The following is a 25,673-nucleotide window of genomic DNA, read 5'->3' on the forward strand; positions in this document are numbered from 1 at the left end:
TAGACCTCTAGCTATGACATTAGAAATAGCAAATGATTAACCATTAAAGTATTTTACCTTAATAAAATAATTGTAAAGAGGCTTGTATTTCTTCCCTTTCAGTGTAACACCAGGAAACCTGAAATACAGTTTCTCAAATTAGTTAGAGTTCATAACTTTTAATTCCTTCCAATATTTATGAATGCTTTTCTGCCAAAACAGAACACCAAAACCAGCCAACCATAAAAATTACAATAAAATAGACATTTACTGTATATACGCACATATACATATATATCTTGATATATACAATAAAATTAAAGCCTAATCACCAAAGCAACAGCACAGAAAATACTTATCAGTTTATAAAATTTTAGAAAAGTTTCTGAAAGCTCATGGAAAAAATAAACTATATAGTTTCTTAATTAAAACTGATACATAGTTTAAACTAAAATAACTGCTCTTTAGCTCAGATTTAGTTATTTGTGCAATCCAAACAATTAAATATGAACTACACAGTTGTAGCAGACAATTTGAAGAGGCTATTTTTGATGCAGAGGTTCTTTTGTTCTTTTAAGCCTTCCTTTGTTTTTTAATTAGAATATAATCCAGTTTTCTCTTGTAAATGCCAGAGAAAACTGCATCAAGAAAAGCAAATGAACAGCATGAGTAAGATCCATGTTGTAAGAAACTATCCCACGAAGTTGGTAGTTAACAGCTTTAATGAACAATTACAATTGTTGCAGAATATTATTATTTGGTCTGATTTATGTATATTTGATAGCTTTAATGTAACTGGGAAGGAAAAACAAAATAGTGCAGCTTTCATTCTTTATAAGTAGAGGAGCTTCACTTTGGTTTAATGCAGTTTTTCTCAACCTTAGCAACTTTAAGAATTCTGGGAGTTGAAGTCCACAGATCTTAAAGTTGACATGGTTGAGAAACACTGGTTTAATAGATAGTACCTCAGATTCCTTCATTAAAAGAAGTTTTGCCCCCAGAGATAACAAGACAGATCCACAAAAGAATTATTGAAGATAGAATCAAAATTATAGATCCCTTCTGCCCTATTCCGATGGGGGGTGGGTTCAGAATTACAAAAACAGTGTCACAGTGCTGCAATCCGATCCCTTTGTACGAGCATCAGGATTTGACAAAAGCAGCAACTTTAGCTGCAGACGCTACAGTTCCTATTCTGTTTTCAAAAGAAATTACGTGATTGATAGCAGCTGCATAAAGTAAAGTCAGCCCTTTGCTACAGATGAAACTTTCAAGTTAATGCAATCCTCAGTCCTGAATACCAAACCCTTTGAGAGAATGCAGTACATACAAGTACTTTCATATGTCATACCACGGACAAGGTAAATCATTATTTTTTGCTTTTCTTGCCTTTTCCATAGCAATTAATTCTAAATTACAGGATTTAAAAAGCATGCAATAATCTATTGACTTGCCTGTCAAGTACTTCATATTCACTTTCAGATTTGTAGAGGGATGCCAATCTAGCTTCCATCAATATGAAAATTTTTGCAGTATTTTGGTCTGGAAAAAAATCATGTTAATATTCAGTTTCTGCTCTAGAACAGAAATAGATATAAATGTGCAATGTTAATGTTAATAATAGGAATACTGTTAAATCCCAGACTGGCAGTACAAAAATGAAGTGTAAATACAGTCACCAGGGCTATGTTCATACTTAACTTTAAGCAAGGATTCATCTTAATTCAATTTCAGGTGCGGCCAAAAAACTTTAAGCTAATCATGCTTGTTCAGACAATTCCTAGTTTGCTTTGCTTTATTTTTAGCTACCCTTAGCCTTCACTTCTGTGGACTGAGAAGATGGTTAAGAGAAGGACAAAAGCAAAGCAGAAATAAGCCAAGATATTTCAATATGCCATGGTAAAATGAGTCAATAAATAAATAAAACACCTTCAAACCATACTTTCAAATTCGGATTTGTTGCCAAAGAGTAGCCCAGGCTTTGGTACACAGTTGACTAAATATAGTCAACATAGCCAATTTTGGTAAAGAAATACTACTGTGATTTAGTATGATATTAAAAGCTGCGGCTGATTTATTAGCTATACCTTAATCAAAAACCATGATTTTAGGCAGGTATACAAACCAGCCATGACATGTGACTTGATGAACCGTAACAATGATTTTCTCTGCATGCCTGCAGTACATGAAGTTTTTGTAGGTGGCTCTTGTCCTGAAGACTCTTACCAACCAGGGTTCTTTCTCATTAACCAGGGCTGAGCTCTTGTTGGTTCCTTCCTTCACAGAACCTCTGGATAGAATTTAAGGCATAGCAGCATTCTGAATTCTCAGGGCAGTCCACTGAAATCACCGAGCATGTATTTATCAGCAACAACTGTTTCCTTTAAAGCAGTATTTTTCAAACTTGGCAACTATAAGGTGTGTGAACTTCAATTCCCAGAATTCCCCAGCCAGCATGCTGGAAAGGCCAGATTATTGGTGGATAGAAGCAGTGAACAAGTAAAAGTAGGATGAAAGAATATCAGATGCCATCTCAGGAAAGCAGAGATAACTTCAACAGCTGATCAGAGGAGCTAGCACTGAGTAGTTTAATAATTCCTTGAGCTTGGTTTACTATATTCTAAGTTTAGTTTCCTTTGAGTCAAGCTCAATTCACACAGGCACTTATTGCCAACAGTACAGAAGTGATTTGCTATGTTTCCTCTGAAATATTGTTAGACATCCCATTCTGGCCTGCTGGTGGTCTCCCATCAAAGTATTAACCGGATTGGACTCTGCTTAGTTTTCAAGATCAGCCAAGGTTGACTAGGTGCTTCCACCTATAGAAATCAGTGGCACTTCCTCCAAGGATAAAAGAAGGGCAGGAGAGTGGCCTTAAGCCTGGCCAACCTGAGAAAGCTTAAAAGTGAAATGCTTTCAATGGATCTTAATTTCTATAAAACAAATGTTGGTCCTCAAATATCTGGCACTTTTTCTCTTTTTTGAAATTCAAAAGTTCATGTCCTCATCACTCATATGTCTAGACTCCCCCATTAAATGCATTCTAAACCTGATTACAGGAGATTTAGTCTATTCTGCTTATTCTTGATCCATAATTTCCAAGCAGTTGCCTAGCCCCTAAAAATGAATTACCGGATTTAGCAAAGGAAAATGTTGGGCTCAAGTTAGATACCACCTGTTCACTGTTTTGCTCATGGTATTTCGTGGACAAAAGACAACTGTACTTGACAACAGGTCAAAGTTGTTTGCTCCCTACAGGCAGTCATGCTTGTGTTATTACAATGCCATCTGAATCATCATGAACAGGTTAATCAGAAGGCATGGAAGGAAACCACTTTATATAATCATTGTTATCCCTCAATTTTCTACCTTTCTTAAGGTTTATTATGGCATCAGCTAGAAGTTCCTGGGAGAAAGGGTGTTAAATGAAGGTGACAGAACAAATATATAAAGTCAATCAGCTTTGAAGTTAGCCACTTGTTCATGTGCCTATAAACAGCCTTTGTTCCTGCCAGACAGTAAACCCATTCATTCATGGAATACAGCTGTTCATGAAAGAGGGGATGAAAAACATTTTAAAATCAAGGGATTTAAATAGCAATACTGACTTTATTAGAAATATTCCAGTGCTGCTCCAATCATTCCATAGGTGTTCCAAGCTCAAAACAACCATATTTCAAGCTTGAAACAACTGTCTCAAATTAGAAACAGGGCACTTCCAGAATGGTCAGCACAGCATCTGAACGCTTCTGGTAAGATTGGAACAGTCCATTTCAAACTTGAAACAACTGTATTATGGGTTTCAAGTGCAAGACATTTCAAAATTCTGCACCTCTATAATAAAATAACCCTCTTATTTACTTGATTATCAAAATCCAATGAACTAAGTAGGATGTTTTTCCAAATAAAGACACTATTTGTATTTACTAGATGAAGCCATTAACTGTATGCCATCTCATGTTTTACACTTGCCTTTCACCTTCACATACTGCAAATCTGGATTAACACAGAGGGCCAAGTTGCTAGGCAGAGTCCATGGAGTTGTTGTCCAAGCAACAAGAGATATACTTTCATCATCTTCCAACGGGAAGGTGACAATGACTGAGGGATCTTGAACATCCTTCAACATAAAAATTTGAAAAAGGTTAAGTCAAACAGAAAAAAATTAAACTTATTTTACACTTCAGAAAATAATAAAAAGGTATTGTTATAATCAATAATATTTGCATTTATGACTATTCATGACTCACAAAGGCAAACAAGTATCTAAAAAGTGCATTAAATTGATGGCTGGTCCCATGGTAAAATAAAAAAACTTCTATGTTAATTATCCAAATATTCAGAGGATTTTCAAATTGGAAGCAAAAAATAATAATTTAACCTAGAGGCACAGATGTTTGCACTGATTTAAATCTGATCCACAACATAAAGCTAAAACATCCAAGAAATCTATGGAATAACCAATGTGTAGTTTCAAAATCAATGACTATTCCTACATATCTAAAATAGATTTTGCAAGTAATTGTTGTGTTTAGTTTTGAATCCAACATTTTACCCAGATTGATCCATTATTGTTCAAATAATCATCTAAATTCTTCCTTCTATTGCAGGGTCCCTAGCAATGAGAGTTAGGATTTGGAAAACATTCTCTGAAATTTATTTATTTATTTATTTATTTATTTATTATTACTCAAATTTAGCCACCGCCCATCTCCCCCAGAAGAGGGACTCTGGGCGGTTTACAATAAAATCCCGCACAAAACATAAACATTAAAATCACATAAAACAATTATCATAAAATACAGTAAATAAATAAAATCCAAGAAATCCTGAAATGTCACTGAGTACAACCCAAAAACCGATCTCAAAAATTAATATAGATGCCATATACTAAGATCTGATCATACCCAAAACTCTTGCTCTGAAAGTCTACTTTTTCTAATACATTTATTTCATGCATTTTCTCTTTATTTTTAGAAAATAAACAACTTTAGCTGTAAGTCCACCAGCTTTTCTATCCCATAAATCCTATTACAGATCAATAAAAGAACTAAGAAACTCTTCTCATTTCTTGCCACACATTAGCTATCAGTCAGAATAGTATGTCTTCCAGCAATTTGCAGTCTTATGTGGGCTCCCTCATAGATTTTGGTTATTAGCTGTATCATACGTTAGTTGTAAATTTCTATATTTGTATTTTCTTCCTTTCTTATACTGTAAGCCAACTCAAGCGTTTTGACGCAGGTGGCCTATAAATGTATGTATAAATAAGTGAATAAGCTCTTTACAAAAATGTTCTCCTCTTGCAAACTGCATGTGTTTTCTGTTCTCCTTGATCCAATGCGACACTTAGAAATCAAGTATATGTTTCCCATAAAAATATGTTTGAATGTCTATTTACTCACAAGAATTAAAAATTCTTCAAATTAAAATCTCTGTACCAATGCCAATAGGTAAAATTGTGGCAGAGAAAAGAATCTGGCCAAAGAATTGGATCTGTCCAGCATCCCTATCATTTATATCAGATCTTAATTGGGGCCAAAATATAAACCCTAGAGCTCTGCCAAGGTAAAAAGTGTTTCATTGCACGCAGGATGCAAATCTATCACTTGTCTGCAACTCCTTTAAGCGGCTGTCACTTTTCTCAGGCTTGCAAGCTGCAGTTACCATGCTATCCCAGGAAAAAATGCACTTGGTTGCAACACTGAAATGTTGCACTAAGTCACGGTTTGTTTTAAACATTTACTGAACAAGCCATAATCACTGTATTCACACATCACACTAAGGGAAGGGCAAGCAAGTTACATTATGGTTTCAGCTTCTGCAGTTGCAATGGTTTCCAAAAAGCAGGAGCTTTGGCAGGTGTTGCTTGCATGACAAGCAGTATTTGTGAAATTCCTTCTACACATTAAAAAACAAAGAAGTCCTTTTCTCCTTTGAATTTTGTCACCTTGCCGATTCTTCCTGATTCCGGCTATACACCATATGTTAACTTGAGTGATTCTATTTGAGACTGAAGCTATTTATGGCAGAGTTGAGGATTTCCTCCAGAGTACAGGCATTCTATGAGCTCAAAGCAAAATCAACAACCAAGACACCAACATACTCTGGTTGTTACATAATGATTTCCAATTATATTCACTTCTCAGCAATGCTGTACGCTGCCAGCCACCTTGACTGATTTAAGAAGCACCAAGGATAGTTGGGCATTTCTGCTGAACGTTTTTGGACATACTGAAAAATGAATGCTACATTTGTAGCATACACATTTTTCTCTTTGCATTTCTCCTTCCAAAATAAGCCAGTTTTTAAGAACACACAGTGTGTGTCAAAACAAGACAATGGTCATTTGTGCACATTGTATTCAAACAAAAACCATTTTCAGAGAATACTGGGATGGCACTGAACAACTCATTTTGGGAAGGTCAAAGACATCACAAACTTGTTGAATAACTCGTTTTGCTATTTCATGGAAGAAAAACCTTGCAGCAGTCAGGGTGAGCCATTTCTTCCCTTTTTTCTTTTTCTTCTCTTCCCTTCAGGACTTGCTGAATTAGCTAGACTCTGCCTATTCCCCAGTTATTACAAGAAAAGCCTTCCAGACCTGGAGGTAGGTGTGTCAGAAGGAGATGTTGCATGTCTATGTGTGTTGGGAGAGAAGGGGAACAGTCGAACTTTGCAGGCAAAAATTGCAGGTGAGAGCTGAGCAAAGCAAAAGATCCCCAGGACAAATCCAGCTTGCTAAGTGTTGGGACCAGAGCCAGCCATGCAGCACAGGCACATAATATAAGAAGAGCTGGGTCAGAAGTGCAAGTAACCACCCAATGAGCAGAGAAGCAGAGCCTGGCACCCGCACCAACTTCTACAGAAGTGCCAACAGCCAGCCAAAAGTTGCTAGATCTGACTTTCCCTTCTCCTAGCCAGAAACTGAGAGATGCCAAAGTCCCAACAACAGCTCAGACCAGAAGCAACCAACACCTGGCCAAAAAGCCTAGAAAACGCCAGCCAGCAGCCAAACTTGAGCAGTTATAACTTAGGCAGAGCAGAAAAGAACTTCAGTTTCTCTGCCCTCTGCAGCATGGAGAGGTGTGGGCAATTCACACCCGTCTATAATAGAAGAAGGGATAGAAAAGGCAAATAGAATTTTATAGAAGTTATAGATACAGGCATAGTGTAAAACCCATAGAGTAAGATATCCCTAGGCACTGGATCAAGAGGTTTTGTGGGCCTGTTTGGATTGTGTTTGAATAGTCTCTGGAGCAGCCTTTCTCAACTTTGTGACCCTGGAGGAACCCTCAAAATATTTTTTCAGGCCTCGGGGAACCCCTGCACATTCAGGCTCAAACATAGGCCACAAGTTACAAAATTATTATATTCATTTCATGTGTAGGCCTCTATATATTCTTTTATTAAGTTTACAACAAAGATAAAAACTACAGAAAAACAAAAAGAAACTAAAAAAAGTGTGAAACACAAAAACAAAAAAAAAAGAATTTTAGAGATTATATACAAAGGTGACTTCCAACAAGAGTATACAGCAATTTCCATAATCAAACCCTTACTCTTTACCAAACCAAGAGCACATTATTCCTATACATCCTTCCACTGACATATACAAATCACTAATACAATTGCTCCTTCCCCTTATATAAAAGAGTGTGTGTGTGTGTGTGTGTGTGTATATATATATATATAATTCAAATTTCTATTACCGTCCATCTCCCCCCAAAAAGGGGGACTCTGGGCAGTTTACAATAAAATTATCCTTTAAAAACCCCGCACATAAAATTACAAAATCAACGTCCACATTACTAAAATAATAAATATAAATACAATCCTTCTAGGTAAGCTTGCACACAGTTTTTGAAGGAACTCGGCAGGTAGACTGTTCCAAACATCTTGGAGAACTAACCACAGATCTCCTGTGGATGTCGGCTGCCTCAAATCCTTCTGTCTCTTCATGTAATCCCAGACAGACTCGATGATGTTGAGATCTGTTGGCAGATTGCTAGGAAAGCCTTTGGCCCAGGAGAGATCAGAAAAGTCACACACCAGGCATTTCTATAAAAATAATTTTATTTACAGAAAGCAAAACATATTTAAAAGCTTCTGCATTCTTACAGGCTCTCAGTGAGAGCTGCTTAACTCTCTACATGCCTACACAGAAGGGAAACAGAAACTAAAACAAGTCCAGGCAAGTTCTTCCCCCCAGGTGCAAAAATTAACATCTGAAAAGAGGACAATTAAATTCAACCTCTTCACCCGGCCAAAATGATTAGTTACCATAGTAACCTTAATCTGTAGTAGAAAACATATTAACAAGATCAGGGCTCTGTGGGGGCCAAACCATCACTTCCAGGATTCCTTGTTCTTCTGTACGCTGAAGATAGTCCTTAATGACATTGGCTGCATGTTTGGAGTTGTTGTCCTGCTGCAGAATAAATGTGGGGCCAATCACACACCTCCCTGATGGTATGGCATGATGGATAAGTATCTGCCTATATTTCTCAGCATTGAGGATACCATTGATCTTGACCAAATCTCCAACTCCATTTGCAGAAATGCAGCCCCAAACTTGCAAGGAACCTCCACCATGCTTTACTGTTGCCTGCAGACACTCATTATTGTACCGCTTTCCAGCCCTTTGGTGAACAAACTGCCTCCTGCGACAGCCAAATATTTCAAATTTTGACTCACCAGTCCAGAGCACCTGCTGCCATTTTTCTGCACCCCAGTTCCTACGTTTTCGTGCAGTTGAGTCACCTAGCCTTGTTTCCACACCGGAGATATGACTTTTTGGCCGCAATTCTTCCATGAAGACCGCTTCTGGCCAGATTTCTCCAGACAGTAGATGTGTGTACCTGGGACCCACTGGTTTCCGCCAGTTCTGTGCTGATGGCACTGCTGGACATCTTCCGATGTCGAAGGGAAATAAGCATGATGTATCTTTCATCTGCTGCATTAAGTTTCCTTGGCCAACCACTGCGTCTACGGTCCTCAACGTTGCCCATTTCTTTGTGCTTCTTCAAAAGTGCTTGAACAGCACTTTTCTTGAAACCCCAGTCTGCTTTGAAATTTTTGCCTGGGAGAGACTTTGCTGATGCAGTGTAACTACCTTGTGTCTTGTTGCTATGCTGTCTTGCCATGGTGCATGACCTGTGACATGAAACTGTCTTCCACAACCTCACCTTAGTAGCAGAGTTTGGCTGTTCCTCACCCAGTTTTAAGCCTCCTACACAGCTGTCTCTGTTTCAATTAATGACTATGTTTCAAGCTACATATGAAATTGATTCTCATTAGCACCTGCTTGGTATAATTTGTTAATCATACACCTGACTCTAATCCTACAAGATCCCTGACTTTGTGCAAGTATACAAAGTGTTCAAGTGTAAGAACTGATGCTGTTTTGAAGCAAAAGGGTGATCACACCAAATATTGATTTGGATTTTTCTTCTGTTTGCTCACTTTGCATTTTGTAAATTGATAAACATAAACAATTACACTATATACTGTATTTCTGAAAGCATTCTTACTTTACAGCATTTTTCACACCTGCCTAAAACTTTTGCACAGTACTGTGTGTGTGTGTGTGTGTGTAAATTTCTAAATCAACTTCCCTCTCCCTTGAAAACAACATCCATTTAATTATTTCCTTCCTACCACTATTCAATATATTTCTGTCCACTATAATAAAAATCAAATTATAAAAACATATAAGTTGTCTTCTTTTATAATTAATAGTACTACAACAGACTTAACCTTATTAAGTTTAAAAGCCAAATATTATGTCTTATCAATACTTTTTTAAATCATACCAATCAAAAATCCTGTAAATCTTAGTCCAAATAATTAAAAAAATAAAATCGTAATAACCTCATTATCAATCCAGTTACACTTTCTTAATTTTTGTTTACCCCTCCTCGAAATATACCAGGGCATTTACATATCTCCTTATTACACATAAGGCATTTTTTTTTTACAAAAATCAGACAGCCCCAATACCACCTTCAAAAATTCAGACTTCTCAGCAAAGAAAAAATTCCCACAAAACATATTCTCTTATTTCCCGTAATACTGATTCAAATAGTCATAACATGGTCCCAGCAAAGCAACTCCCTGTACAAACTTGAACTCAGACTGTCACTTTAACACCCTCAGCACAAAAGTATAATCTTCCCCGGCATTGCTTTCATCTCACTAACAGAAAATTCCCCATCTTTTCGAAAATCTTCATCCTCCATCGTAACATTTTCATCCAGATGACACACTTTAGCAACAATCTCTTCTCCAATGTCCCAAACGCTCTGCAGAATAGCTTGGCAGCACTCTGAGGAAAGATCTTTTAAAGTCTGTTTAAACTCACAACAGAGTTCTGTGAAGTCTTCTTTGAAATCCTGCATACTTCAAACAGTAGATTATGGCGTCCCCTAGTAACTTAACTCACATGGAAAGGAGTTAATGAGTTAATAAAGAAAAACTTCCATCTAAAATTGGCAAGAGAAAGTATACTAGCAGACAAATACCAAAGAAAATGAACAGAAAAAGATTTAAAACAGCAAGTGTTGAAAAATATTCCTCCTCCAAATTCAATACCAAAAATAGTGAGTCAATTACGTATTCTCAATCTTCGTTACACTTTAAATGGGAAAACAAGCCAAATCTTTAAAAATGTAAAATATAGTCCAGAAGTAATGATAAGCACCAAGAGATTCCGCTTCTTCTACTGTAGAAAGCTTCTCTTAGGGTACATAACTTAAAAAAATAATTTGGTGTTTTAGAAATGGGAAGGTAGGACCTACTGTCCCTTTAAGGGCTGCAGCGTGGCTCAGAAGAGATGAAATCCCAGCCTCCTGGTGAAGTCTTGCCATGCCACGCACGCTGTCCATGGTCTCCTGGCTGCAACTCACCATCCAGAGGACAAATGGGTCAATTCCCAGCATTTTCCTTGCCTGGAAAAATGCTTTGGGCTACAGGAGAAACCATCCTGTGCCCCCAAAAACTGCCACAATGCCAGCTCTGCCCACGGACCTTGCACAGGCACAGCTGCTCAGTCCACCATTTCCCACCAGAAGCCCCCGTTTATATGCATTAACAGTGTTCTTAAACTAAAAATAAAGAATGAAACTTACCTCTTTAATATGAAGTTGCCTGAATTTTTTTTTTTTTTAAATAAATCATGATCTCCCAGGGAATCCCTAGTGACCTCTCATTGGAACCCTGGTTGAGAAACCCTGCTCTGGAGCAATATTTTTCCTTTTTTTTTTTTAATATCACTCATACAGACACATGGGGGGTGGGCTTGCTACTTGATGCTTTTAATGGTGTGTGCCACCTTGAGTCACATGTCAAATGGACAGCTGTATACATTATAACATTAAAATTATTTAGAAATGTATATAAGCATATAAGGAAAGATAACCTATAAGAATAAACACGTAGAAAATCCACAGAACAAGATGCATATAGATACACAGAGATAAGATTTAGAAAATAAAGTAGGTAGATATCCTCAATTTTGTTTGGAAGGCTCTTTTTATTTGGAAGGCTCCCCTGGAAAAAAGGAAGCCAAAAACCTTGCTTCTTGTTTGTGGTCTGTACTATTTCCCCAAAGGAACCTCTCACACATTTATAAGAAGTAAGCTTTTTTTAAAAAGCGAAGAAAAAAATCCCTTTTTTCCCTGAAATGAACTGAAAAAAATATGTTTAAGACATTCAATCCAAGCACTTGAAACATAGCAGATCAGTTCACAGGAACAAACTTTAGTCAGTATACAGGTAGTCCTCACTTGTTCAACGACCGTTCAAAGTTATGACAGCACTGCCCAAGTGGTACTTACAGCTGGTCCTTGAAGTTCCGGCCATCGCAGCAGCCCCGCTGTCACATGATCGCAATTCAGGCACTTGGCAACCTCAAGGACTGATTGTAAGTACCACTCATTCAGCACCATTGTTGAACGCTGAACGAGTGGTCACTAAGTGAGGACCACCTGTCCAGAATTTAAGTGCATGTTATATTTGCAGACAACTACCATCTGAAGAAAGGTGGCTATATACAGCTACCATGAGAGGATAGTTCGAATTCACAAAATGGTTGTCATGACAGGTGTAGCCTCTCACAAAACAACCAAAGTTGCAAAGCTTGTTTCCTCAGCACCTGTTCTAGCTTCTCAACTTATATTTACCTTTCTTTCTTCATAGATGAATAGACATTCTTCCAAGCAAATCACTGGACTGCATCACTCTAATAATGTTCTCTACGAATGCCTCTGGGGGCCTGTATGGCCTGTATGTTTTAAATAAAGATGAAGCTAGACACTGGCACGTTGGTTTGAATATGCCAGATTCCCATTTAATTTTTTTAATTAAAATATTTTTTTAAAAAAAGAAGTCAAGAGAGGCACCGTGGGAGTTGCCCACAGGCAGACTGGTTCTCACAAACACAAGACTGCTATCCATACTTTTAACTTCTTATTTAATTGATGGTTCTAAGGTTGATTCACAATAAAAATCCAACACAAGATGTAATATAATGAAAAAAATAAATAAAAGCAATTGATAAGAAGCCAGAATTCAAAATATGGGAAAATATAAAGGCCTTTTATCAAACGAGACACTTAGGAGAAAAATTTACTGCACCGCTAGAGAAGGCAGTGGTGTGGAATATTTTTCATATGCTATATACAGAAGTGGAAACAAGCTACCATGTTCTAAAAGAAGCAATAGCTTTGAAACAGTCATCAAGGCTAGCCCCATACAAATCACATTATACACTAGGCCCACAATTCCTAAGCCTTTCCTTTATGTGGATAGTTACATTTTCATCAACAACTCTTGAGAACTACTACATAAGCTCAGGGGTGCAAAACACAATCCTCTGAGCAACATGGCACACATGACTTTCCCAATGGCATCTGTGAGACCCCACAACTGGATAAAAATTATATCAATTTATTTTTAAAATAGCTGAAATTGTATTAGATTAGAAAATATCACAAGATTTTAACCTTCCTGTCTGATGAAATGTGGTTATTTATTTAATTTTATTTTTCTCACTCCAGGGACCACCTACAGTATCTTCACAGACTGCTAGCACAGGTTGGGAGTGCTGCAGTCCAAATGAAATCTTACCTCCTTAAAAATATGATGCAGAACCTTAAACATCTGAAATACAGTAATCTGTTCTCCCCCAGGCTCAAACCTATAAATGTTTGACATCGGCTTCTAGAATAGTCTTTAGGTCAAGACAAAATTGGCAGTCACCAGATCAGAATCTAAAACACACCTTACCTAAGATTAAACTGATGAAATTTTCTCCTTCAGTACTGCTTACCCAACAGAAGGAGAGCCCTGATTGTTTATCTATGTTAGCTCTCTTAAGCCTAGACATCGAAAGGTGGAGGTATGGGGAATCGGTACTTTCAAACAATGGCTTGTCAGTTGTTAATATGAAGAATGCTTTTACACATGTATTGAATAGGGACGAATGTACACTCCATCTGTTGTATACTCCATCCATTGTATACTACACTCCAAGGCTATTGAATGTTTTCAAACTTATGTGACTTTGCCACTATACAGTTCCGTTCAAGATATAAGACAGCATACCTTATAATTCTGATGAGACTCAAAGTTGGAAAGGGGTGTATTGCATGCAGTTGAGAAAGGCATGACTTTAACTCCTCGGTATACCAATCCTTTGTCATATAACTGTTTGAAAACCCACCTACAAAAACAACACAATTGAAATATCAAAAACAGAATGAGACTTGTCAGATTAAAAGAATAATAGAGAACATGTAGAAAGCAAACTCATAATCTCTTCCAAAAAGGTTTCCTTCTCAGTAAATTTAATGTGAAGATTTTCTTAAAAACCACATCTTTCAGTTATCTTGAAAAGTGTATCTTTGGGGCTCCCAGAAAGAATGATCTTGATGTTGGGTTTATAATAGAAGAGCCAGTGTGGTGTAGTGCTGAGGGCACTAGGAATAGGGAATCAACAGGTTCAGGTCCATCCTCTGCCATAGAAACTCACTGGATTACCTTGGATCAGGTACCCTCTCTCAGCCCAAATTATCTCACATGGTTCTTATGGGGAAAAGCTGAAAGGAGGAAGTATTAGGTATGCCACCTGGAACTTCTAGAGAAAAAAAAATAGGATATAAATCTAAGACAGGTTAGATATCTCAATTTTCAAGTATCATCTTACATGAAAGCATGGGTAGTGTGAACAAGATATCACAGAACCATTTCTCATGACTGTTGCTCTAGCCAGGAAAAGGGGTTGGTTTTTGTTGGTTTTGTTATTCTAAAAAAAAGATGCCACTGTTGTTCTCAAATGTAAAAGCTTTTCCTCATTCATCCTGGCTAATCCTGCAGCTTTGGATGGGAGTGCTAGCAAGTCCCTGCCTATTCAGTTTGCCTCATACCTTGCCATGAATCCTATCACATCCCTTTGCAGAGCTGCTGCTTCGCTATCCGTATCTCGATTTTCATCCCACCCTTATCGTTTGTTTTCTACTACCTTTTCTTCTTTTGGCTTGTTCTTCCTAAGTAGAAAGCATATTCCCGCCTGCCCTCTGCAGCCACCCAAGAATGAATTAATGGTATAGATAGCCTGGCCACGTTTTAAGGCAGCAGAGCACAATGTTAATGGGCCTCAGTTTAAAACTGAGGCAAGCTGGAAACATGGCTTTTATTGCTCTTATAGCTGGCACACATAAAAATGAACCCAACAAGAACAAAATATGCTTCATAAACCACTTTTAATGAACACAAGGTTAAATATTTCTTCGCATTTATTATTCAGATTTTATTTAATAGATAGAGCTGATAATGGTTATGACTGCCAACCACAGAAAGGTAATTCAGTTGTTTCCTCTCTGGTGCAATCCCAAAGAAAAATAGAGATCCTCCAAATTCAAACTGTGATTTCATGGGAATTTTTTTTTTCCTTAGGACCATAGCAAGGGAAATTAAATTCCCTTTCCATGCCTGTTATAATCCTGATAATGATCAGCCTCCTACTGCTTAATGCTATTTGTATTTAAAATGCTGCGCCCTAAATGCACACTTAGTTATTTTATATTTTGTTAATCACAGTCTGCAACAGTAAATTACATTTCCAAAGCAATACAATCGACATACTCCAATATACATTTATAAAACATAAAGGTCATTTTTTGTCCCTTTTCCAAAGAATAAATGGCTAATAGAGAGGAAATAAAGGCAAGACAGCCAGTTTGGTCTAGTGGTGAAGGCAACGGGCTAGAAACCAGGAGACCGGGAATTCTAGTCCCGCCTTAGGCATGAAAGCCGGCTGGGTGACCTTGGGCCAGTCCCTCTCAGCCCAACCCACCTCACAGGGTTGTTGTTGTGGGGAAAAGAGGAGGAGGAAAGAGTGTTAGGTATGTTCCCCACCTTGAGTTGTTTATTAAAATAAGAAAGGTGGGATAAAAAAATCTAAGTAACTGTCTGAGGAACCATACATTCAAATGTCAGCCTGCATGGGGCTGCTTCCTTCAAGCCTTGCTTCTTCTAAGCATTCTAAGCAACACCTGACTGCCATAATTAGACAAAAGAATTCTGAATTAGAAGAATTCTTTGGATAAAGAGAATGTTTATTCTGTTTTCATAGGAAAGACACACAACTTTTACTACAGACGGTTAATGATGAATGAACTTAATGCAGAGTCTGGCACGCTATCAAGCTAATAATCAAATAAATCAGAAGTTTTTCTACTCAATTTTCACACTGTTGTATTGTCCTCTAATGACAAGAGTCGCATACCGTTCCACTGCATCATCTGTGATTTTACATAGTTTTTACACAGTCCTCTTAATGTGTCAAAATTCAGCCAGCTTTCTGTTTAAGTACTTCACAAATTTAAAAACAAATGACACTATTTCATTCAGTTGGTGCAAGAAAGCATACAGTATTTTTTTCAAATGGTTAACAAAAGCACACAACATTTTGACTACTACTAACCCTTTCCAAAATTTGGGGCATATTTCAAGATTTCAATATATTTCCTATCATTCAACCTTTAAACAAATGTTAGCCTTACACTATTTGCTTTTCCTTTTATGAAACGCTCAAGTCATCTTACAACCAATTCTAAAAAGAAATCCATCACAAGATCAAAAACAAAAAATCTGGGAGACCCCCTACTTTCACTGCAGTCATTCTGGGATAGGTCAGGTCACTAGGCTATTTTTTGAAGACTGGCCAAGAATTGCTTTTGAATGGTAAGATCTTTCTTTCCATCACAGCTGTTCCTCACAAGAACCTTATAATTAAAAACAAAACAAAGCATGGCAGCCTATATTTTCTAGCTTCCCATCTTTTTTCCCCTTCTGTGTCATGTTATTTTACATAAATATTCTGGGAAACTTCCTGGCTGAAGGGCATGAAACAAAACTTTTCCAACACAGTCACCACTTAAAAGTTGCACATTCAGCCATTCTATACCCTTGTTTCCCAGTTCTGGTTGGTTGTGTGATGTGAAAAAGCCAGGCAGTACTAAAAGGATCATTACCTTGTCGTGGTGCTGGAGCTTGAGCACCTCAATGATGCCATGAGCTAAACCGTGAAGGGCCACCCAAGACGGGAAGGTCGTGACAGAGAGGTCAGAAAAAATGCGATCCCTGGGGAAGGTAATGGCAACCCACCCCAGTATTCTTGCCATGAAAACTAAATGGATCAGTACAACCAGAGATATGTCGGTATACCATTGGAAGATGAGACCCCCAGGTCGGAAGATGGTCAAGATGCTACTGGGGAGGAACAGAGGATGAGTTCAACTAGCCCCAGACGTGATGACGCAGCTAGCTCAAAGCCAAAAGGACGGCTAGCGGCCGACAGTGCTGGTGGTGAACGGCGAATCCCATGTTCTAAGGATCAACACACCATTGGAACCTGGCATGTAAGATCTATGAGCCAGGGCAAATTGGATGTGGTTATTGGTGAGATGTCAAGATTAAAGAGAGACATTTTGGGCGTCAGTGAATTGAAATGGACTGGAATGGGCCGCTTCACATCAAATGACCACCAGATCTACTACTGTGGACAAGAGGACCACAGAAGAAATGGAGTAGCCTTCATAATTAATAGTAAAGTAGCTAAAGCAGTGCTTGGATACAATCCAAAAAACAACAGAATGATCTCAATTCGAATTCAGGGCAAGCCATCTAACATCACAGTGATCCAAATATATGCCCCAACCACAGAGGCTGAAGAAGCTGAAGTAGAGCAGTTCTATGAGGATCTGCAGCACCTACTGGATAACACGCCTAAAAGAGATGTTATTTTCATCACGGGAGACTGGAATGCTAAGGTGGGCAGTCAAATGACACCTGGAATTACAGGTAAGCATGGCCTGGGAGAACAAAACGAAGCAGGACATAGGCTGATAGAATTTTGCCAAGACAACTCACTCTGCATAACAAACACTCTCTTCCAACAACCTAAGAGACAGCTTTATACATGGACTTCCCCAGATGGACAACACCGAAATCAGATTGACTACATTCTTTGCAGCCAAAGGTGGGGGACATCTCTACAGTCGGTAAAAACAAGACCTGGAGCTGACTGTAGTTCTGATCACGAACTTCTTATTGCACAATTTAGGATCAGACTAAAGAGATTAGGGAAGACCCACAGATCAGCTAGATATGAGCTCACTAATATTCCTAAGCAATATGCAGTGGAGGTGAAGAATAGATTTAAGGGACTGGACTTAGTAGATAGGGTTCGGGAAGAACTATGGACAGAAGCTGGCAGCATTGTTCAGGAGGCGGCAACAAAATACATCCCAAAGAAAGAGAAAACCAAGAAGGCAAAATGGCTGTCTGCTGAGACACTAGAAGTAGCCCAAGAAAGAAGGAAAGCAAAAGGCAACAGTGATAGGGGGAGATATGCCCAATTAAATGCAAAATTCCAGAGGTTAGCCAGAAGAGATAAGGAATTATTTTTAAACAAGCAATGCACGGAAGTGGAAGAAGACAATAGAATAGGAAGGACAAGAGACCTCTTCCACAAAATTAGAAACATTGGAGGTAAATTCCAGGCCAAAATGGGCATGATCAAAAACAAAGATGGCAAGGACTTAACAGAAGAAGAAGAGATCAAGAAAAGGTGGCAAGAATATACAGAAGACCTGTATAGGAAGGATAACAATATCAGGGATAGCTTTGACGGTGTGGTCAGTGAGCTAGAGCCAGACATCCTGAAGAGTGAGGTTGAATGGGCCTTAAGAAGCATTGCTAACAACAAGGCTGCAGGAGACGACGGCATCCCAGCTGAACTGTTCAAAAACTTGCAAGATGATGCTGTCAAGGTAATGCATGCTATATGCCAGCAAATTTGGAAAACACAAGAATGGCCATCAGACTGGAAAAAATCAACTTATATCCCCATACCAAAAAAGGGAAACACTAAAGAATGTTCAAACTATCGAACAGTGGCACTCATTTCACATGCCAGTAAGGTAATGCTCAAGATCCTGCAAAGTAGGCTTCAGCAATTCATGGAGCGAGAATTGCCAGATGTACAAGCTGGGTTTAGAAAAGGCAGAGGAACTAGCGACCAAATTGCCAATATCCGCTGGAAAATGGAAAAAGCCAGGGAGTTTCAGAAAAACATCTATTTCTGTTTTATTGACTATTCTAAAGCCTTTGACTGTGTGGACCATAACAAATCGTGGCAAGCTCTTAGTGGTATGGGGATACCAAGTCATCTTGTCTGCCTCCTGAAGAATCTGTATAACGACCAAGTAGCAACAGTAAGAACAGACCACGGAACAACGGACTGGTTTAAGATTGGGAAAGGAGTACGGCAGGGCTGTATACTCTCACCCTACCTATTCAACTTGTATGCAGAACACATCATGCGACATGCTGGGCTTGAGTAATCCAAGGCTGGAGTTAAAATCGCTGGAAGAAACATTAACAATCTCAGATATGCAGATGGTACCACTTTGATGGCTGAAAGCGAAGAGGAACTGAGGAGCCTTATGATGAAGGTGAAAGAAGAAAGTGCAAAAGCTGGCTTGCAGCTAAACCTCAAAAACACCAAGATTATGGCAACCAGCTTGATTGGTAACTGACAAATAGAGGGAGAAAATGTAGAAGCAGTGACTTTGTATTTCGAGGTGCGAAGATTATTGCAGATGCTGACTGCAGTCAGGAAATCAGAAGATGCTTAATCCTTGGGAGAAGAGCAATGACAAATCTCAATAAAATAGTTAAGAGCAGAGACATCACACTGACAACAAAGGTCTGCATAGTTAAAGCAATGGTGTTCCCCGTAGTAACATATGGCTGCGAGAGCTGGACCATAAGGAAGGCTGAGCGAAGGAAGATCAATGCTTTTGAACTGTGGTGTTGGAGGAAAATTCTGAGAGTGCCTTGGACTGCCAGAAGATCAAACCAGTCCATCCTCCAGGAAATCAAGCCAGACTGCTCACTTGAGGGAATGATATTAAAGGCAAAACTGAAATACTTTGGCCACATAATGAGAAGATGCTGATGCTGGGGAGAGTGGAGGGCAAAAGGAAGAGGGGCCGACCAAGGGCAAGATGGATGGATGATATTCTAGAGGTGACGGACTCGTCCCTGGGGGAGTTGGGGGTGTTGACGACTGACAGGAAGCTCTGGCGTGGGCTGGTCCATGAAGTCACGAAGAGTCGGAAGCGACTAAACGAATAAACAACAACAACAACTAAAAGCTTCCAGCATTAGCCTCAGTGCTTGGGAAATCTATATAAAAATTACCTACTATAAAGTATTTATGTTCAAATATTACTAGAACAATATGGGAAATAGCGTTCTCACTGAGTTATTGAAGTCAATAGACAGAGAGAAAGAACTGCATTAACATAAGATGCAATAATAAGAATGGTGGCAGGTGGCTCATAATGACCATTCTGTCCCCAGGTTTCTCAGTCTTAAAAAGTCGAGGTGTAAAAAACATTTCATCAGTAAAAAGGCACTGCATATATCCACTTTTCTCCCAGTGGCAAAAGACAAGGCCGCTGATTATCTCATTCTAACTGATATCCATAATTTTTATTTATCATCATAGCAGTTATACCAATTTCTTTATCTGTGTATTATGTTACCACTTTTTAAACTTAAAAAATAGGAAGAATAGTGTATTGGTCTTTGTGCACAAGAAATGCCTAAGAACAGTCCTGCTGGATGAAAGACCTCCCATTTCCCAAAGTGCCACTTCTGAAAAATATGCAAACAAGATATATGGGAAAATAACCTCTCCTCCTGTTATTACCCAATTATCTGGATTCACGGGACTGCTGCTGCTAATCCTACTCCCCTTAAAGGAGAAGCCATCAAGCAACATGTCCCAGAATATGGCTGATGGGGGAATTTGGCTTTAAGAGACACGTAAGCGCCACAAGAAACAGTTCAATGTATAAAGGATGCTCACCAGACAGACTCCATGAATTCTGGATAAAGAGTTTTATAATCATTGTCAAAATCAATCCATCGTCCAAGTCTTGTAACACTGGCCTGAAAAGACATTGAATGCAACACAAATCACAGCTCAATCGACACAGCATGTTTAATTTCCTTCTTTATTCTGTTAAAGAGAAAATGGGAGGACCAATTTCTCTTGGTGGTAAAATGAAAATATTTTCAGGAACCAACTTTGTTTTGAAATGTACAAAAAATAAATTCCACAAGGTATGCAGAATTTGCAGAACCATGTTACGTTGCAGCATAATTCTTCAGAGAGGAGCAGAAAGGTGCTCAGTGCTCCTGTCCAACTGAAACTATTATAAATAGTATTCTGATGCCATAATCATTAATACACAACAATCACAACTCACTGAAAGTGAATATGGATTTTTAACAACTGGCTAATTCTATGCATGCAGAGCTTTTTGGGTTTTGTGTGCGTGTGCACATGCACAAATGTTCTACAGTTCAGCAGCTTATGGTTAGCCACTTTTGAAAGAAAGCAGGACTACCAAAGCAATTGGTCTCCTATTCCACATTAATAATCAAACCACCTTTAGCCATGCCTAAAATGATTTTTTTTGAATCAGCTAATAAGCACCTATAAATGGGATAAAAAATAGAAAAAAAGCTGTATGACAAAACAGCCATATTTTTTACATACTTTCCATTCTTGGGAGTATCTCATCACAATTCCTCGACAGTTGCTATTATATTCTGCAATCCCCATTTTTGCAACATCTTCTGGTCCTCTGATGCCTAGTGCTTTGTCAATTTCATACTCCTAAGGAAACCAAAAGCATGACCTCTTGAATGAAAGACAGGATATAAATCAGACAGACAGACAGATACCTAGTCTAACTTGGTAAGAATAAACAGAAAGTTTTTACTACTTTTTGCAAAAAAATACTATAAACACACAGGCCACCTGGCACATAGTTTTTAAAAAAGACTAAGCTAAAATTCAGGCTGCACAGAAGTTCAACGAAGTTGAAATAACTGCAAAATCAATAACATTTGATTTTGCAATCCAAAGACCTTCAAAACTGATCTGAATGCTCTAATAACAAATAGATTGCAACAATGTCCTGAAATGGGTGTTTATAGTATATATTAATAGTTTCCAGATTACTAAATATGATCCTTAAAATATATTTTGTACTTCATTTTTAACAAAGACTTTTATATTGCTTCAATCTGATTAATTCTAAATTGTATATACAGACAATATATACAATATTAAAACAATATACTACTAATAAATTCAGCCTAGTACCACAGATATAATGGTACATCAACCCACAATACAACATTCAATGTGCGGACTGTATCTTATTCGGGTAGCAGTCATTCCATCCAATCTCCAGAGACCTTCCAGACTAGCCAGGTCTTCACAAGCTTTCAGAATGAGAGAAGAGGCCAAATTCTCCCTATAAAGGGAACCTGCTTCTGGGTACCCTCTCTTCAGATATCCCCAAAACAGGCAACCAGAAGCCATTGTCTGTAGGCATTAGATGGGCAGATTCTATCTGGAATAAGCAGACTTGAAGATATTCAGGTCCCAAGCCATACAGTGCTTTATTCATAACAACCCTAACTGGAGTATGCTAAGAAGCAAACTATTAACTGATGCAGTTCCTGTAACAGAGATGCAATATGGCAATAACAGATCTGACTCAGTATCAGGTAGGCAGCCCCATTCTGCATCAGCTGAAATTTCTGGATGGTCTTCAAAGGCAGTCTCATGCAAACTGAATTACAGTAATTGAATCAAGAGAAGACAAGGAAATAAGACACTATACTGAGTGGCTCCTGTTCCAGGAACACCCTGGCTCCTGAGTCAAGATTGGGGGGTTAGAAGTACAGATAGTCCTCAGTTAACGACCACTCATTCAGCAACTGTTTGAAGTTACAACAGCACTGAACAAGTGGTACTTACGACTGATCCTCAAAGTTCCAGCCATCCCAGCACCTCCGCGGTCATGTGATCGCACTTACAAGGGTTGCAGTGTCCCATAATCACCATTTGCAACCTTCCCTGCCAACTTCCCACAAGCAAAGTCAATGGGGAAGCCAGCAGGGAAATTCGCAAGATGCTCCTGAAAGTTGCTTGCACTCCCATGGCATTTTTTCCCAATGAGCCTGGCTACAGGAATCTTGTACAGGTTAGTCCTCAACTTACGACCACAATTAGGACTGGAACTTCTGTTGCTAAGCAAGGCAATTGTTAAGTGAGTCGTGCCAATTTTATGACCTTTTGCCATGGTCGTTAAGCAAATCACCATGGTCATTAAGCAAATCTGGCTTTCCCCATTGACTTTGCTTATCTGAAGCCAGCTGGGAAGGTTGCAAAATGGCAATCAAATAACCCGGAACGCTACAACTGTTGTAAGTGCAAGTTGTTTGCCAAGCACCTGAATTTTGATCACTGACTGCAGGGATGCTGCAATGGTCGTAAGTGCAAGGACCGGTTGCAAGTCACTTTTGTCCTGACTTAGAGCGAAGAATCACACTGACATGGTAACTTGGTCTCTAGTGTTTATTGAACTGCTCTAGTAGATAGAAAATCCTGCAAACTGAAAGAGTGTGGGAAACCCACACAGATAAACTCAAAACTCAGGGCGGGTCTGCTCTGAGTTCTTTGAAGAAAAGTTCAAAGCCTCTAAACTACGCATGCATTTCCCCCCTGGATAGGGGCACCCTCCTGCTCACCATCAGCACTCTTGACAACTTTGTTCAGCACCGTTGTAACTTCAAACAGTTGCTAAACAATGGTCATAGGTCAAGAACTACCTGTACTCCATAGTGCACCCACAGCACCCACCCGCGGCAGCCCCTGTGCACCCTCCCCCACTGGCAGCAGTCACCCCCAGCCCTGCCACACTTGTGTCGCAGCAGCCACTTACCCACCCGCCAGCCTGCAACTTCCTGCCGGCTTCCACATTGACTTTACTTGTTGGAACCTGGCAGGAATTTGCAAGGAGGTCCTCACTTAACAACACATGATCCTTGCTTAAGGACAGCAACGGGGACTGCCAGGATTGCCATCACTAAGCAATGCAGTCACATGACATCGCACTTTATGGATATCACTTAGCAACAGATATTCCAGTCCCAATTACCATTGTTAAGCAAGGACTACCTGTAGAGATTGGCAGCAAGTTTCCAAATTACCCTTTGCCCACCACCTCTACATATTATATGCATTATGACATATAGAATATATATATATATATATATATATATATATTTTCTATAAGATATACAAATATATTATATTTGTACAATATTACATATGTGTTATATAACTTTATTGTATATATTTTCTCTGTATATACATGAACTACTTGAATAAGTCACATCCAACACTGACCATCCACATGCAGAATACAGATCATGGGTGGAATGGCTTCCCATTTCTTCACCTGAACATTCCTGCAGTCCCCTATAGGTACCACAAATGTAGTCAGAAAGTTGGTAAAGTCTGATCAACAGATAGTAACGGGTTGGCATAGTGGGGAGGAAAGCAAAGGAAAGTAATACTAAGGTCATAAAAGCCCAATTATGAAGCACTGGAGGTAGCTGATCCTTCAGAAGTTATTTTTTGAGACACAGATTGAAGCACTAATTGTAAATAAATTCAAAGAAGTCCTTTAAAAGATGTATTTTTTCCAACCTATAAAATATTTATATGAATGAGGAACTGATTGAACTGGATCCAGTTTGTAAGACTGCCTTCGCTACTTTTACAGAGATTGAACTGGCATCGAAGCAATTAAAAACCATCCTTTTTGTGATGAAAACAATTCACATCAGTGATCTCCATCAATGTAATTGTAAAGCTGGAATCAATAGACAGCTGATAACCAAAACACTTCTAGACATGACAGATGATATTAAACATACCACAGGCAAACCATGGCAATCCCAGCCGAATCTCCTGTCGACGTGAAACCCACTCTGATGAGCAAATCTAGTTACTATGTCTTTAATGGTTCCTGCAAGTATGTGGCCATAATGTGGAAGCCCTGTGGCAAATGGAGGTCCATCATAGAAAGTAAACCTATGAAGCAGAAAAGGAATGCATAGCACATATTTAGAAGCATGCATCTTTCTTGCATATGAAAAATATAGAAATATTTTAACATCTTTCACTTCAGCCTTCGGATTGTTATTATAAATAAGCATTTAGGTTTTTAATTTGAGAGCCAAAAGATTATATTTGAGCTGTTGTATCACAAAATCTCAGATTTCAAGCTTCAAAAGAAAAGACTTGTGAGTAAGGATATCAGTTGTTGTCTGTATATGGGAATTATGGAAATCCTAGGAATGTACTGTCTTACCTAGGTCTATTTTTTGACTGTTTGAGACATTCTTGGAAACAATTAAGCGTGTTCCAAAGCTGCAGTATCTTCTCTTCTTCTTCTGGAAAGTTTATGTTCTCTGTGACTTGCTGAATCATCTTATTCCTATCCAAAACAAAGCAATACTCAAAAAGTTAAGATTTCTCAGATTGCTGCAAGTCAGCAAGTAATTTGGCAATAATTCAGAATTGTATTTCAAATTACTGTATCACAGCTGTAGTATGCCAAGGGTACCTAAAGTACATCCCTACATCTAGTCAGAAATAAGTCCTACCATATCCAGAATTAATTACTGACTATTCATTCTATTATCTTCCTCCTTCGTGTTTAGGACTGCAATTCCCACGTGGGGAAAATGAGCTTAACATACAGCTAGCAGTTAATAGCTTTCTGATTAAATATTATAAGCACAGAAAAGCTTGGGTACTTGAGACAACAGTGCTAGATATCTGTTACAAGGACTCTGCTGGAAATCTATCTGCATGTAATACACACCAGAATTATTAATGGTAAATATGCACCATTCCATTCAGAATCTGAATTTATTATGAATGAACAAGTATACTGGCACATGCTGCATAAACACTCTAATTTGGCTTGTCTAGTCAGTAGGAACACAACCTGCAAGCCACAATCAGCCTACCTAATGCAGCTCTGGAGCTCCATCCTTATTTGTTGCTAAATGCTGAGGTGATTTGCCACCATTTAGCACCAACACATTCAGATAGCAGCATATAAGGCCAAATAAAACTGCCACAGCTTCCCCCACAAGTACCCGGGCTGTTCTCCAGCTATCTAGCACCACAAAATTATGCTGAAAATTAGCTCAGCCCATCCACTTTTACCTCATGGTCC

The 25,673-nt window shown here is 38.6% G+C and overlaps 1 protein-coding gene across 2 annotated transcripts in view; it reads right to left on the reverse strand.

The window, feature by feature from the left end:
* The window catches only part of IARS1 (isoleucyl-tRNA synthetase 1), a 518,275-nt gene that overhangs the window by 488,692 nt on the left and 3,910 nt on the right, over nucleotides 1-25,673 (reverse strand). For both annotated transcript variants that reach the window (XR_010067094.1, XM_063291856.1), the window contains exons 2-9: nucleotides 24,798-24,923; nucleotides 24,361-24,517; nucleotides 21,119-21,238; nucleotides 20,423-20,505; nucleotides 13,585-13,702; nucleotides 3,952-4,099; nucleotides 1,434-1,521; nucleotides 58-118 (exon numbers count right to left, since the gene is read on the reverse strand). Coding sequence is in view for 1 of the 2 variants with exons in the window: in XM_063291856.1 (XP_063147926.1) it covers nucleotides 58-118; nucleotides 1,434-1,521; nucleotides 3,952-4,099; nucleotides 13,585-13,702; nucleotides 20,423-20,505; nucleotides 21,119-21,238; nucleotides 24,361-24,517; nucleotides 24,798-24,916 (894 nt within the window). In the remaining variant the exon portion in view is untranslated. The remainder of the gene's footprint in view (nucleotides 1-57; nucleotides 119-1,433; nucleotides 1,522-3,951; nucleotides 4,100-13,584; nucleotides 13,703-20,422; nucleotides 20,506-21,118; nucleotides 21,239-24,360; nucleotides 24,518-24,797; nucleotides 24,924-25,673) is intronic.

Source organism: Candoia aspera, chromosome 2 (assembly GCF_035149785.1).
Source record: "Candoia aspera isolate rCanAsp1 chromosome 2, rCanAsp1.hap2, whole genome shotgun sequence".
Lineage (NCBI taxonomy): Eukaryota > Metazoa > Chordata > Lepidosauria > Squamata > Boidae > Candoia > Candoia aspera.